General features: G+C 44.1%; 1 protein-coding gene across 1 annotated transcript in view; it reads right to left on the minus strand.

Moving 5' to 3' along the window:
- The window catches only part of BTAF1 (B-TFIID TATA-box binding protein associated factor 1), a 3,603,226-nt gene extending 3,587,182 nt beyond the window's left edge, over positions 1 to 16,044 (minus strand). Inside the window, exons 1-2 of the mRNA XM_044055641.1 lie at positions 16,027 to 16,044; positions 15,808 to 15,922 (exon numbers count right to left, since the gene is read on the minus strand). Of these exons, the coding sequence (XP_043911576.1) occupies positions 15,808 to 15,922; positions 16,027 to 16,044 (133 nt within the window). The remainder of the gene's footprint in view (positions 1 to 15,807; positions 15,923 to 16,026) is intronic.
- Positions 16,045 to 16,449: the final 405 nt, after the last annotated feature.

The raw sequence follows: 16,449 nt of genomic DNA on the forward strand, positions 1-16,449 counted from the left end.
GTTGAAACTGATCATTTTGTCTTTATACTGTGGCATCATTCTTGGTGAGGGCAAGATGCTACTCAAGGTCAGGGTCATACCAGCCTGGGCTACATGGTCAGTGAGCTCCTCTATGTCTCTTTTCATGTAGTCCAGGGAGGTACGTCTCACGTCATTCACACCAGCATGGACAATGACGGAGTCATACTTGTACTTGCTTTGGAGTGACCTGAGTGCTTGCGTTACGTGGTGGATCCTGGCACCTGACAGGCAGCTTACAGTGACCTTCTCCTTGTTCAGTCTGGTGAGCGGGACGTCAGTGTGCCGGACAATTGAGTCCCCTATAACAAGTGTATCTGGTGTGTTTGGCCTTAAGGGCTGTGACTGTGAGGCACACTGATTTTGTGAGATATGTGATTCGTGGGTATTGTTGAGAGGTGGCTAGGTACGGATAGACCTGAATCCCCTGAAGCCTCAGGTGAGCCTCTACCACCGCCATCACTTTGGTAAACACCCTAGGGGCTGTGGTGAGACCAAAGGGTAGGGCTCGAAATTGGTAATGATGGACTCCTAGGCAGAAGCGGAGGAACCTCCTGGAGCTTCTGTACATTTTTATGTGATAGTAAGCATCATGGAGGTCTAACGAGCACATCCAGTCACTCTCTTGCATGTAACGGCATGATGGATTGTAAAATGACCATCCGGAACTTCTCTGTCAACTGACAGGTTCAGGATAGAAAGGTCCAGAATGGGCCTTAAGTCCCCTATTTTCTTTGGCACCAAAAAGAACCTGGAGTAGAAGCCTGAACCGAATTGATCTGAGTGGACGGTTTCAATGGCTCATTTTCCTAGCAGCTTAGAAATTTCCTGCGCTGCTGCCTCCCTTTGCATGGGTGGTACATCTGGCAGGTATCTGGGAGATTTGGGAGAACCCACAAAGGGGATAAAGTATCCTGTGGATATGATCTTAAGCACCCAGCAGTCTGATGTTATGCACTTCCATACCGCTACGTGAAAGGACAATCGTCCCCCAACTGCCGCCACAGTAGAGCAGTCTGGCCACCCCTCAGGGTTGCTGCTCAGGTCTGTCAGAGATGCCTCTGGGCCGGCGTCCATTCTGTCCATCTCTGCCTCTAGGGGAAGAGCCCAGAGTGTCTCGGGAATACTGTGACTTCCAGAACCACATCTTTTGCCCTCTCTGGTTCCGGGAAAAGGACCTTTGAGGGTTCGAGAAGCAGATCCTTTACGGCAGACAGTGTCGGCAGACAGTGTCTTCCCATCCTTCTCACTCTGGACTGTCTCCTTGATGGTCTTACCAAAGGGAGCAGAGCCGTTATAAGGGACACTGAGCAAAGGATGCCTTGAAGGGTTCTGAAAATTGACAATCTGAGCCAGGCATTGTGCCTCATGGACACTGGACCCAGCCGCCCTAACCGCTCCTTCCGTAGCATGTGAAAGGAGTCACATGTACGTATTGGAGACTGCTTTTTAAGTGGCCATCCTTGTGGAGAATGAGGCCCTGTCTTGCAACATGGACTTTGGGGGGGGGGGCCTCCAGTTCCTTTACCAGGTCGCGTTGGAGTCTAGTGACATGGGCCAGGTAGTTCAGCGCCCTAATCGAAAAGGTAGCTTAAGTGTAAACCCGCTTCCCTAGGCGGTCCATCATCCGCCACTCTCAGTAAGAAGGGTGAACAGAGGAACTCTCCTGGGCAAGTTCCTTCTTTGTGGCTGCTGCTGTCATTGTATTATCTACGGGGGAGCCCTTGTTCAATGCTGGTCTGTCTGTGGGGGGGGGGGGGACTTGGTCAGGTTTTTTGGAATTGGTTCCATGGTGTCCAGCTCCTTCCATGCCCGCCAGGTGACCAAATCCACCAAAGGATCCATGGGAGGGGACATCCAGGAAGTAGATGGGCCTGTGCCGAAAGCCTCCAGGAACATGGACTCATCAGAAGAAGGTTTGGGGGCAGAACAACCTCCCCGTTGGTGCAGGATTTCCATGTAGTCTACAAAGGAGATATCCTCGGGAGGTGACCTAGGGGAACCTTTTCCATCACCCAAGTCCATATCCTCTGCACGTATGCTTGCAATGCACCTCTCCGGTGGGGCTCTCCAGGGGGAACTCACAAGCCGCTTGTTCCTCAGGGGGAACCATCTGGGGCTCCTCGACTATGGGCTGTCCCTCTGGTAAAATGATGGGGACCGTAGCAAGAGCCGAGGGGATCTGGGTGGAGTCAGAAGGGGCAGTCAGGGGTCTCGATCCAGCGGAGAAAACCCTTTCTACTACCAACGCTGAAGGAGAGCGAACCTCCTGAGAAACCAATAAGGAGGCTGGTCTCCCTGGGTCCGACGAGAGAATCTGAGCCGGGCCTTTAGAGGACGGAGCTCCGAGGGAGGGAACTTGGCCCGACAAAGGCGGAGCAGATGAAAAAGTTCCACTCCCTTGGATCCAACACCCAAGTTCCGGCTCTGAGAGTGGCTCGGATCAGAGCTGGTTGGATCCGAAACGCTCCATTCAGCTATCAGCATTGAGGAAGCAGGTACCGTTGGCGCCAACCCCCTGACTAAAGCCATCCTCCGATCCGAATACTCTGAACTCGATGGACAGATCGGAGAAGGACATATCTGCTGGAAGAAAGGAAGCAAGCTCCCCCTACTGAGGGACAGGGGGCTGGCAAGACCCCCATCTGGATCAGAGTATGGATGAACCTCAATTTATCCATATCAACCTCAAAGACAGGGTGCACCTCGACGAAGCCACTGAGTCAGACCTGGCAGGGCGGGATACCAAGGCCCTAGAAGCTGAACGAGTCTCCTCTGGCTCCGGGGAGAACCTCTGAGACTGAAGCAGAGGGGAGTCACGGATCTAGAGAGTTTATAGGAGAAGGGTGGTCCGGCGACCTCTTTCGCTTTTCCCTCGCCTTTGACTCTCCTTCTCTCTGCCCCTTTTCTGCTCTGCTTCCACAGGCTTTTGTACAGGAGGTTGAGTCCCAGCCTGGGAGGGAGGAGAAGCCAGGGGAAGAGAAGCGGCGGCCACAGCAGCCGCTGTGACCGAAGTCAAAGACTAGGCAAGTATCTGAAGGGGGAAGAAGGCCTTTCAGGGCTAACTTGGCCTTCCTATGTTAATTGGCTCGAGGGTCGAACCCCGCACATATAGAGCAGTCTACACTCATGGGCCACGTCCAAGCACATAACCGAGTGTGGCCATCCACAGGGGATAATTTATGGCCACATAGTGTATCTTTTGAAAATAAGCTGGTCATCCATACCATCAGAAGAAAGAACATTTTTAAAGAAAGTTAATTTCTTTCACTCAGAACACCCACTCACCACACACACAAACACTGAGGGGGGGGGGGCAAAAAAAAATCAACAACTATTCAAACTAAGCTAACTATCCTAAAACACTAACTCAACGCACCACGTGAGGGGAGGAGAAAGGGGAACCTAATCTATCACTACCTAACAATTTTTAAAGAAAAAAAGATATTTTAACAGTTTTTTACCCACCTGAAAACTTGGAGCTCAAGAGATCACGATGCACAAACTATTTGTGGCAAACTAGATCCTGGGATGGAAGGTAGTGAAGGTGTGTTATGGGTAAGGGGAGGAGCATGGAGCAGATGCTAGTAAAGTTGCCGGCTTGGATCTGATACAGATCTGTATCCCACAGGTTGAAGACCAAATGAAGTAAACTAGTTCAGATCAGGTCCTTCCCAAGGCAGTCAAACACCTAGCCTTCCTTATCAGGCAAAGGGTTAGGGTCCAGCAACACTGCCAGCAGGCAATTAAGTGAATGAGACTACTTGGCCTGATTCAAGGTGAGAAAAAAAGGAAATTTATCATACTGAGACAACTTATATATTTTATCTGCTGTTTTAGGGATTGACAGCTGTGTATCAGGATGATTACAGATAGCATTCTACACATCCTCCAGGGCTCGCAGTGTAAGAGGGAAGAATAAAAAATGAGGAATATCCATCATAGTTAGCATCTCTTCAGTTCAGGGGAAGATTTGTTGGTTCCCATAAACATACCTAACTCACCCAGGTTATGGTGTGATTAAAAGAAAAATCCTGCATGCGAGGACAAGATAATATTTTCTTCACAGCAAGAAAGCTGGGCTTATGAATATTGCAGATAAGCCCCATCTCTGTCATAACCAAAGTAACTAAACCCAGTTTCCTCAGGAATTTCTTTACAGGGAATGCGCACCTGTAAAGACTTCTAGACACCAGAATTCAAAGCCTGTAATGCATGCCTTGCTAAGGTAAGAGTATCATCTTTAAATTACTACTTAAAACACAATTTAACTTTTTTCCTCCCTTAATAGGAGTCCCTGTGGGAGATCAACTTGGTAGGACATCTGATCATGCTAATGGTCTCCTGCCTTGGATACCCCATAAAATCACCCGGAGTGTCCCCCAGTGTTAGAGAAGATCATTTTCCCATGCCCAAATCAGAGGACATGGTTGATCAAAGTTAGCGTCCAAAAGTATAATCAGAGAGCTGGACAGGTTAGTGGTCTGAACAACAACAAATGCCCACTAAGAGGTTCATGTACTACAGGCTGAAGTTCAGACTGAACCCACAGCAACAATAGCTCCTTGGTTGATTTTTCTCTCTTTTCTCAACAGCAGCAGGGGTGGAAATAGCTTAACTGGAGTCAGTATCCATACTGTAACCAAGGGGGAGTTGTCGAAACAATAAGCATTGCTAGAGCAAGTTGGTCATAAGTTACCACCTAGTGTAGACATGCAGCACACTAATTTGCACGTCTTGTCCCAGCCCCTATACACAGCACTCAAATTCCCTGTCAGCACTTTTACAATAAACCAATGACAAAGGAAAAAATGGCAAGTAGGTTGTCACTAAGTGAACACAAGCAACACACAAACACATCCCTGCATATCCCAAAATACATTTAGTCACAAAATTAAAATTTTACACAAGCTGTATTTACATCTTCACAAAAAGTCCTTGTAGGTCAACACCAGCAGCTAAAAAGGGTTTCCTGACCGGAAACATTTATTAGAAACTTGTTTTTCTTTTTGAACCTGTATCTGCGAGAAAACTGTATTGAATACTACTTTGTATGGACTAACTAGATGTGTATTCTCCATCTTACTGTATGTATACTACTGTACTAATTACTGTATTTTGCTTATATTTCTGTGGAGCTTTTCTTCCTCTGCCTCCATTGAAAATGGGCTTCTGGCACAGTCGGATTTTCCCAGTAAACAAATGTAAATATAATAAAATAAATACTGGATATTTTAAAGAAATACCACTTTTAGTCAAAAAAGAAAATTTTACTAAAAATTTTCTTAAAAGGGCAAATATTTCAGTTAGGAAGGGTTTCCCCACTGGGGACTTGCCTTCAAGAAATTAAGCTCTAAGCAGACCGTTGCTTCTGTGAAGCTCCTAGAAGATGCTTCTCCTCAGGCAACAAAGAAAGTAATTAAGAAATCTTTACTATGACTGCCAAGTTCCATCCTTGGGGCTAACCAATCAGCAGTCAGTCAGGGCCAGTGCTTTGTGAAGCTGGTCAGTTGATTATTGGTCAGGGAAACTCATACAGACAAAGGCAGTGGGAATGTTCAACAAAATTCTCCTCAAGCTCATAGGCTTGCACCCCCCCCCCCCAAAAAAGTACAGTTTTGTACCTACCATAAATGAAGATGTTAGAGTGCTAATACAGCTGCAGTCATAACAGATGGGTTCTCCTGCCGTCAGGCGGGTCCTCGGTTAGCCGAATTCCAAAGTCTAGGTCCGGCGTCGGTTGTAGTCACTTCTTCCCTGACGTCAGTGCGACAGGGGTATAAAAGAACCAGCCAGCGCCATTTTCTTCAGTTTTTCTTGCCCCAGATGTCAGGTGCCCCCAGAAGGAAGGCAATACATAACTTTGTGTAATAAAGCAATGCCATATAATCAAAATACAGTAGTGCAAGCAAATACATCATGAATGAATACCCCAATCTGGTTGCATGAGGATATGTTAACCAATAGGCCTGTCCCAAGAGGGGAAGGAGGGAGGGAAACCTGGACTGCAGCTGTATTAGCACTCTAACATCTACATTTATGGTAGGTACAAAACTGTACTAAGTTCATCGTGCATACAGCTGCAGTCATAACAGATGGGTAGAATCCCAAAGCTAAGAAAGGGGTGGTAGGCACTAGGTGGAACTAGGAGGAGCCAGAATGCCCTGCAAGACTGCAGTGGCAAAGCCCGCTCTAGATTTGGAGTATAGTGGCAGGTGGTAGTGCTTGGAGAAGTAGTGCTTGGAGAAGGTATGCACAGAACTCCAAGTGGCTGCTTCTAAAATATCCTATTATATCTAAAAGATGTCTTCCCAAATCGGATGTTACTACTCTGAGGTTTTGTCGAAAGTTTGGTCAAGTCCTTCTGTGCTCGGACCTGAGGCTTATATGGCTTTTACTTCAATTATGATATATAAGCGTCATGATTCCATGCTATGATGTTCTGAAGAAGACAGATTTACTTCTGTAGAAAGCGCTCAACCTATTTTATGTCAATAAATTAAGTGTTTCCAGCACAGTATCCTGTATTCCTGGCGTTCATTCACCTTTGGTGTGTTTGCAATTTTGTTGTTTCGCTGAAAGGCTGCAAAGGTAGCCGTGGCCCTTGTGGAGTGAGATATGATGCCTGTAGGTACAGTTTTGCCATGAAAAGAATAGCAAAAACGTATGCAGTGGGCTATCCATTTTGAGATTGTCTGTTTGGAAATTGGCTTTCCTTGAGCTCCTACAGCATAGGACACAAAGAGCTGTTCTGATTTTCTGAAAGGCTTTGTTCAGTCCAAATAACGCAGTTGTCTGTGGATGTCCAAGGAATGTAGTAATCTCTCCCCTTTGTTTTGAGGATTAGGATAAAAGGTAGGTAAGTGTATGGCCTGATTAAAAGCTACCCTGGATACCCACTTTTGGCATAAAGGACGGGTTGGTTCGTAAGGAAACTGTCCTGATGGAAGATGATAAAAGGCTGCACAGCCATGAGAGAGCTTGTAGTTCTGAAACTCTACGAGCTGAGGTAATAGCCAGAAGGAAAGCTGTTTTCCAGGACAAATATTGCAAATCTGATGAAGCTGCTGGCTCAAAAGGAGGCAAGGTCAGTTTTTCCAGAATGAAATTGAGATCCCATGCAAGTATTGGTTGTTTCCTTGGGGGTTTTAGATTCTTAGCCCCTCTGAGGAACCGTCTTAAGAGGGGGTGAGAGAATAAGGGTGGATCAGTGTTGTATTCTGCAGAAATGGCTGAGGCATGGATTTTGATGGAGGAGAATGAAAGTCCAATGCTTAGCAGCTCAGCAAGATACTGTAATATTTGAGGTAAATTCAGTTTTCCAGGATCCTGGCCCTTTTTCTCATTACAGACACAAAACCGTTTCCATTTTGCGGAGTAAGCTTTTCTAGTAGACGGCCTTCTGGCCTCCAAAATGACATCCTGCACCTCTCCTCGGAGAGTAGGGTCTGTTGTGATGCTAAGGAATCTTCCATGCGGCTAGATTGAGTGTTTTTAGCTGACTGTGAAGAGTTTTGAAGCTGTGCTGAGTCAGGTGAAGAGGCATTAGAGTCAGGGTCCATGGTGGGGAATGCGTCAGGCTCCTCAGGAGTGGGTACCAGTGTTGTCTTGGCCAGTCTGGAGCAATGAGAATCATCTTTGGTCTGTCTGCTCTGGTTTTCAATAGAACTTTGGGCAGCAGAGGAAGAGGTGGGAAGGTATAAACTGTCATTGATGTCCAACTGAAAGAGACAGCATCCACTCTCCAGGCCTTTGGATGGAAAATCCTTGAGCAGAATTTTGTCAATTGGTGATTTTTGTGGGAGGCAAAGAGATCTATGTCTGGCCTTCCCCATGCTTAGATTATCTCTGTAAAAACTTGAGGATGCAACTTCCATTCATGTGGATCTGTCAAATTTCTGCTTAGGTTGTCTGCCAGCGTGCTTTCCTTGCCTGGCAAGTACTGTGCTTGTAGTTCGATTTGTAAGTCCATGGCCAGTCTGCAAAGGGCTATGAATGTGTTCCTCCCTGTTTGTTTATGTACCACATTACTGTGGTGTTGTCCGTTCTTATCAATAGTTGACCTGGTTGCAGAAGGTCTTTGAAAGCTATAATAGCATTTATTACTGCTAGCATTTCCTTTTGATTGATGTGAAGGTGCTTTTCTTTTTGGGACCATTTGCCCTGAATGCACCGATCTGTCATGTGCACCCCCAGGCGTAGTCCGAGGCGTCTTTTGTGATGACTTGATTTGCTTGAGGCTTGCAGAATGGGAGACCTGTGTATGTTTGGCATGCTTGAGCCCACCACAGAAATTCCTTTTGAAGACATGGAATTAGTGGTATTATTGTTTCCAAACTGTGGCTGTGTTGAGACCATAGGTTTTTCAGGTACCATTGAAGTTTCCTCATATGCAGCTTTGCACATGGGATTAGTAAACTGCAAGATGCCATGAATCCCAGAGCCTGCAGGATTTTCCTTGCAGTCAGCCTGGTGCAATTTGCTAGTGCTCTGAAGTATTGAGTTAGTTGCCCCTGCTTCTCTGGCGTGAGGTAGGCCATCTGGGTGTTTGTGTCCAAGTTGGCACCCAGGAAAATTATTTTCCGAGAGGGTATTAGCCTTGATTTCTTTTTGTTGACTGTGTATCCCAGAGAATTCAACAACATTATTACATAAGCCAGATGTTTCAGAAGAATGTGCTTGCTGTCCGCTTGGATCAGGCAGTCGTCCAAATAGGGGTATATTTGTATCCCTTGAAGTCTGCAGTAGGCAATTACTGATGCCATGCATTTCGTGAATACTCTGGGCGCAGTAGATAAGCCAAAGGGCAATGCAGAGAATTGATAATGGGTTGAACCTGCAAGAAATCTGAGGTATCTTCTGCAATTTTGTCTGATTGGGACATGCAGGTATGCCTCCTTGAGGTCCAATGTTACCAGCCAAGTCTCCTTGCCCAGCATGGGAAGAAGCTGCTGTACAGTGAGCATCTTGAATTTTGGTACGAGTAGAAATGTGTTTAGGATGGATAGGTCCAAAATAGGTCTCCAATCTTTTCCCTTCCTTGGTACCAGGAATAGTCTGGAATAAAAACCTTGACCTTGTTCGTGAGTAGGTACCTCTTCAATAGCTTTCAAGTCTATGAAATCTGTAATTTGCCTTTGTGCCTCTGCCCTTTGATTGTGTGGCAGGTTTGGCATGCCTCTTTTTTGGAAGGATGTGAAAATGGAATCCGTAGCCTCTGTTTATAATGTCCAGGATCCATTTGTCTTTTGTGACAATATGCCAATTTTTTTAAAATAATGCCAGTTTTCTGCCTAAGGGTGCTGCCATTTGAGTTTTGCTTGGCATGCAAAGGGGAAGTCATTGGGCTTGCTTTCTGAATGGTTGCGAGTTATCCTCACCACCTCTGAGTAGGAGCTTGCCATTGTCTGCCTCTTAACGATCCTTGGGATTGCCCTCTGCCCCTCTGGCACCTGTATCTACCTCTTTGGGGTCTGTCCGTGGCTGGAAAGGATCAATTTTTGGAAGGCCAATTTCTACTGAAACGTGGGGGTTGTACCTGTAGAAAATCTTTCACGGTTTGCATTGATTTAGCCTTTTCCTCCATTTTTCTTAATACCTCCTCAGCATTAGCACCAAATAATACATTCTTTTGTAGAGGGGCATCTAGTAATTTAGCTTTGACATGATCTGGCAAGGTTTGTTCCTTGAGCCAGGCATGTCTACGTATGACTGATCCTGTAACAGCAGCTCTACATGAGGCCTCTAGAGCATCAAAACCACATTGTAAGTTATGTTTACCCACTTGTTCTGCACTATGCATCAAATCCTGCAACTCCTTCAAGTCTGGTTGCTCAGGTTGTGACATTTTACTTTTCAATTGTGATAACAAAAACTGTTGGTACATTAGCATATGGAACTGACAGTTTAATGCCCTCATGGTTAAGGTAGCCGAGGTATATACCTTTTTTCCACACCTTTCTAAGGATATGGAATCTCTCTCGGAAGGTAATGGATTTTTAGTAGTGGAGGCCTTAATTCCCTTGGGGCCCTGTGAGATGGTTTCTGGGTCAGCAGCATGGCTTTTGTATAGAAATTGGTGCGAGTCAGGAACCCTGTAGTACCTGTCAGGCTTGACTGGGGCTGGAGGTAGAGAATCCAGGTTAAGGCAGGCCTCCGAGTACACATCGTCTAGTATGTCCAAGACGGGAGGTATAGCCAGAGGCCTGTGCTGAGGTAGCAAGAGAAATTCCCTAAGCCTTTTCTTGGAATCTGAATAATCTTGGCCTTCCCAGTGGAAGTGTTCCCTTAAGGTATGCAAAGTTTCCCCAAATGAGTAATCCTCTGGGGGGGGATACAGAGGGAATGGACTCCTCTGCATCACAGTCCTCAAAAGGAGAGTAAGAATGTTCCTGATCATCAGAGTGCTCTGAAATAATGGAGCCCTGATCAGAGGAGGGGGATTCTTCCTCCACTCTGAGCCTTTTGTCCGGGGGGGGGGGGGGTTGAGAACCCCTGATACGAGTAATTAAATCCTCAGCCATTTTAAGCATCTGTTTTTTAGGCATGGGGCCTGGAGATGGGCCCTGTGTAGCTTGTCTCTTAGAATGCATGGCTGCTTTAGACCTAGTGAAAGCCTTGATGGAAAAAGAAGAGGAAGGTCTGGACACACCTTGAGAGGAGGAAGACCTGTCCACATTTTGAGATTCACCGCCAAGAGTGGCTTTGGTATCTGTAGTCGGGGTGTGGGCCGAGGAGCCTGCAACCTCGGGCACAGGAGACACCGCCAATGTAGTGTTGTCGGTAGTCAGGGGCTGCGTAGGCGCCTCGCTGAGAACCGGACCACATGTAGTCTGCTTTGGCGTGGTGTCGGTAGAGGCCGCGGACCTCGTGTCGGTCCTTATCTTTGCGCTTTTTAAACAAAACTGGAGTCGGAGTATCCGACGACATAATATAGTTAAATGTTTTGCCAAAATAATGCTGGGCGAACTCCGCCCGACGCTTAATGGTGCGTTTGTTGAAAGTAGCACAAAAGCGACAGGCCGAGACGTCGTGGTCTGGGCCTAAACAAGGAATACAGAGGGAATGGAAATCCTTATGCAGTATTTGCTTCCCACATGAAATACAATTATTAACTTTGTCTGACATCGGTCTGAGGCAAGAAAAGTTTCCCCAACGGGGTACTTAGCTTTCAAGACGACTTCGGTTGCAAAATTTTCGTAATTTCAGGGGCTGGCCGACCAGCACTTGCGAACTGCTTCTGTTTCGGGCACCGCGCAGCAAGAAAGACTGAAGAAAATGGCGTCGGCTGGTTCTTTTACACCCCTGTCGCACTGACGTCAGGGAAGAAGCGACGACAACCGACGCCGGACCTAGACTTTGGAATTTGGCCGACCGAGGACCCGCCTGACAGCAGGAGAACCCATCTGTTATGACTGCAGCTGTATGCACGATGAACATCAATATACATCAAATGGATCACAAACAGTTTCAGTGTTTGAATTTCATCTAATTGTAAGGATGACCGTTCTAATTCTTTAGAAGCTTTACCCTTAACCCCCCAATTTTCTTTTGGTATGTCTTAACCATTTTAGTAAGCCTAACATCCAGGTATTTCATTTTTAAAGGTCCCCAAAGAGAACATTCTTGAACCAGGTGAAAAAAGTGGGGACATGCTTGGACTTTTGTCTTCTGTTCATTAAACTTCTAACAATACTGGCAAACTTGTCCAAAATCAAAAAAAGGATCCAGGATACCACTTTCTTGGTCAGTTAAGTATCCTGTTATATCTACAAATAATTCTAAATCTTTTCTTGTGCATCTCCCCTTGGGAAGCCCGCATGATATTTTGCCTCATCATCTGGGCCAACATCTCCAAGTAGACCACAAACAGTAATGTGAATAAACAGCACCCATGCCTGGTTTCCTTTTCCAACTTTAAAAGTTCCATAAGAGAGAAATTTATTTTTAATTCTACCTCTAAATCCAAATAAAGTAGAGAAGACATCTGTGCAAAACTCACTGGAAAATACACATTCAACATTGCCCACATGAAGTTCCAATGCACTGTGTACTCAGGCAAACCCATTCTCCCACTCTAAACTCACCAAGAATAGTGGCAGCACCCCATACTTCTCTCCTATTGCAGCAGAAAGCGCAAAGTTATCAAAGCTATCATTCATCTGCCTACCAGAAATAAACCTCCACTGACTGAGGCTTATTCATTTTCCCAACACTGTTGCAAACCTGTTAGTGTTGACATAAAAAGCTCATAGTGAAATACAGAGACTGGCTTCTCCAGTTTAGTTTCTCCAAGGCTTTTGAGCTTCTAATACCATGACAGGAACAGACACCACTCCTAGGTCAAAGTATTAAAGTTCATAAAATTAGTATTGTTTTAATCTTTGATGTTAGCCAGAAGTGCTCTTCACAGCACCCACAGTGTGCGTGGAATAGACTCCTCCTGCAGTTCATATGGAGTTAAATGCATCAGTAGCATTACTGAATAAAACTATTTTGAGACCTATGGCTCCTACTACTACAGGAACAATCTTCTTCCACATATTCATATTCTTCCACATTGTCCTAGCTTCTGCCTGCAAATCCTAATATTTTATGACTTTGCCTCTCTCTCTACTCAAGACACTGGAATCATGGGATGCAGCAATTTCAATAAATGAAAAACACTTGTCTTCTCATTGACTACTATATCTGGTTTTCTCGCATCTAATTGTTGAACTGTTGGTAATGGATAACCCCAAGTAATATGAACATCATTTTCTATAATGCTTTGTGGTTCATGTCTCCAATGTTGTTTGGCTACCTCATTATGTTTGCAATAGTCTTGCCATATTATTATGCTTTTTAGTATGGACCTTCTGCTATTAGTGTACCACACCCAGCAACAAGATGTGCAACTGTTTCCAATTCATTTTTACAAAACCTGCATTTGTCCGTTTCTCCATATTGTCCACTGGACTTTGTAAACCCACTATCCTGGGCCGCCAATATTAACCTTTCATCTTTTGGCTTAAATTCACCTCCCCTTAACCATTCCCGCGTTGACTGGCATGCGGTGTCTCTTCCCTTCTTTTAGTATGACAGCATGCACTACCCTTTTCCAAAGTTAATGAACATTCGCTGCAAATATCCTATTAGAGAGTGTAAACTAGATTTCAATTATCTTTTCACTTTCTACCTTCAATCCTTCTGTTGAAAATCCATCAATTCATGGTGACTTCCTTTTTAACTATTCAACCCAAGGTTAAACTCCTCCTGGAAAATAAGTTTCATCAAGCTTTGCACTTGCTCACTAAGGATTTTTTTTTTAATCCACTCCAAAGATGAATTTGTTTTTTTGCCCCAGTTTACTTCTCTACTAACTATACAAACTGTTAGAAATTAGAGGAGTCATTTGCAAATATCCCCAAAAACCTACACTGAAATAGGGTCTTTCATATCTTTATTACACCTCCCTAGTTTTTAACACCAGTTTACATGCCAAAATTTGTTTTCAGATTCAAAGTATTTTCAAAATAAGCCTTTAATTGCTAGACTTGTGTTCAACCACCTTTTCCAAGTATTCATTTATTTTCTCTACCAGAACCTTCAAATCTTCCTTCTAAGACTGGTCCATCAAAATACCCTCTACCCTGTAACATTTTCAGTTTTTCCAAATTACAATATGCAGCAATAGAAATGTCCACAAAGGTTCCTAACAAAAAGTAGTAAATACGGTCCTGCACGGATTACCTCAAAGCTCTGTCTCTTTACTTGGTATCAGACTTCTGAAAAGTGATCTTTGTCTGGTACACAAGGCATCCCTGGACCCTATTTTGATTAACCTTTTGCACATCACAAATCAAACAGCATCAGAACTACTACATTAAAGGACAATTCTGTTTGCAACACAAGGATGTGCTGGAGAGAGATGTTTCTCAGAGAACTCCCATTCTCTGGAACAAGCTCCAAATTCAAGTGAAGCAGAGTTCCTCCCTATCCCTATTTAAGTGCAACTTAGACCAATGGATGAGCAATAAGAAATTTAACGTAGTCTGAAGACCATCTCAGATGGACAGAAGCAGTCAGTAAATCACCCTCTACAAATCAAATTTGTGGATCACATTTGGGTTGCATAGCTAAGTTTACAACAGCCCTTCTGTTTGTTAACCTAGTACATACAAACTTATGAGCCTATAAACTTACAAATTTATTGAGCATCCCTTGTCACTGCACACCCTTCTCATCTGAAGAATCAATTCAATTATTCCCTAAGCCATTACCAAAGTCCCAGCTACTGAGCATTTATTCAAATTCTCTTCCAATGACTTCTCTGCAATAAGGTTTTAACATAAATCTGAAGTAAGAGTACAATGACTTGGAAATTTCCAGTGTTTACAAATGGTATGCCAAGTAATCAAGCTTACACACGACTCAAAGTCACATGATCAGACATGTCAGTTGGGGAGCTACATCTCTCTAATCAGTAAACATGCTCCTGGTATATGTAGATTGTCTGGCCTAGCCCATGCCCCATACCTGTGTGCGTGTGGGTGGGGGGGTTATAAAGTTTATTTAAACAGACTGATAATGCAACATTCCCAACAGTTTAAAAAGCTTCCTTCCTGTGGAATTCTCATTGGGCCACTGTACACATCTATTGTTTCTATAACTATGCTCCAAATTCCACTTATTTGGTGATTCCGTTTGCAATCCCTTATGAAAACCCCATTAATTCTTTGGACATATATATTTTTTTCATTCTGAAGGCACATAAAACAGTTATTCCTTGTCAGTACCAGATGCCCCTAACCTCTGTAAATCTACCCCCTATCAGTTCCTCTACTTCCAATGGACATCCCCTTTTTGATAAAAATCCCCACTCGTCTTTTCAATGTCACTCCCGAGGAAAATATGTGCATCCCTGCAAAAAATACTTTCCTAATCAATCTGTATTCGATTTTGATCAAAGCAAGTCTACTGCAGCTTACTGATCAGTGGTCCAAACACTTGTCAGCCCTCTCTCTATTTTATATCAGTCAGCCCATTAACTTGCCAACTCTTAACAATGACGTAACTTACAATTATTTGCAGCTTTGCCTGGTGCCATGTCTCTTTCTTCCCCAAAACTCATTCCCACTGTATGTACTCCTTTCTTTTTTTACTTTTTTTTTTTTTTTTTTTTTTTAAGTAACCCTACATTAAAGCACTGATAACTATTTGGGGCATCTCTTGACATATCCATAGAATAGCAGTAGTTTACTCTACCACTCGTTTACCTTGTCTCACTTTCCAGTGCTATGGAGTTTGTAATAAAATAATTTCAGGTAACTGCAGATCCTACATGTACCACACACAGCCAGGTCATCACAACAGGCTGATGTGATGAAGATAGACTGTGTAGGCAACTCATCTGGAATGTTTTGCATTATTACAGCTGTGCTTGGGTGCATGCCCACAAATTATATGAGAGAAGAGGAAAATAATTACTGCATTGTACAGTTATTTTCCAAAATATTACTAGAAAAGACTGAGGTGAATACAGCAAAGAAAATAAAAAAACACTTTGAAAAGGTTATTAAAAAATGCAATACAAATGGAACTTCCTAACCTGAAAGTCAATACTCAAAAGGAATTAACAACCAATGTAAATGGCAGTTGCTATTTACCTGGGAAAGTTTCAGATTCTGAACTGCCAGAGTCCTGTCAGTCTTGCTCTTAATGGTAGACAAAGATGGACCACCACATATCAGATCAAATAGTATTGTCATAATACAAGAACAATTTATTACAAATCTATCTTTACACTACCTTCTTTTAGTCTGGGAGAAGGATTCCATTCTGGTACATTCCTTACGATCGCTTCTATGGCTTGCCCTGCTGCAATACGAGTATCCCAGTTTGGACTCCTTAAATAAGTTAGCACCTATAAAAATAAATAAAAAAAAAAAAAAAAAGCATGTGAAAACAGACACTGCTTTTAACAGGATAGACACAACAAAGTTTTCTGGATATTCAAAGGCACTCAACTTCTGTGCTTTTCGCCATAGTAGTGCAGAAAAGTACAGTTGTGTACACTTACCATAAATGTAGATGTTAGAGTGTCTTCACTGTTGCAGTCATGACTGTAGGGTTCTCCCCTGCCGGCAGGCAGTCCTTGGTTGGCCAAAATCCTAAAGTCTGGGGCCGGCGTCGGCTGTTCGGCCATGCTCCCTGACATCAGAGCGCCAGGAGTACAAAGCTGACAACCGATGCCATGTTCTCCAGTTTTTCTTGCCCCAGATGTCAGGAGTCCCAAAATGAATAAGGTCCCATACCCTTTGCAAATACACCTCAGAAGAATGGTGAAAAAAGGAACCACACAAAAGTAAAAATAAGAGGGGACAGGAGGGAGGGAAACCCATACTGCAACAGTGAAGACACTCGAACATCTACATTTATGGTAAGTGTACA

The sequence above is a fragment of the Protopterus annectens genome, chromosome 14.part0, assembly GCF_019279795.1.
Source record: "Protopterus annectens isolate FY-2018-M chromosome 14.part0, PAN1.0, whole genome shotgun sequence".
Classification (NCBI taxonomy): Eukaryota; Metazoa; Chordata; order Ceratodontiformes; family Protopteridae; genus Protopterus; species Protopterus annectens.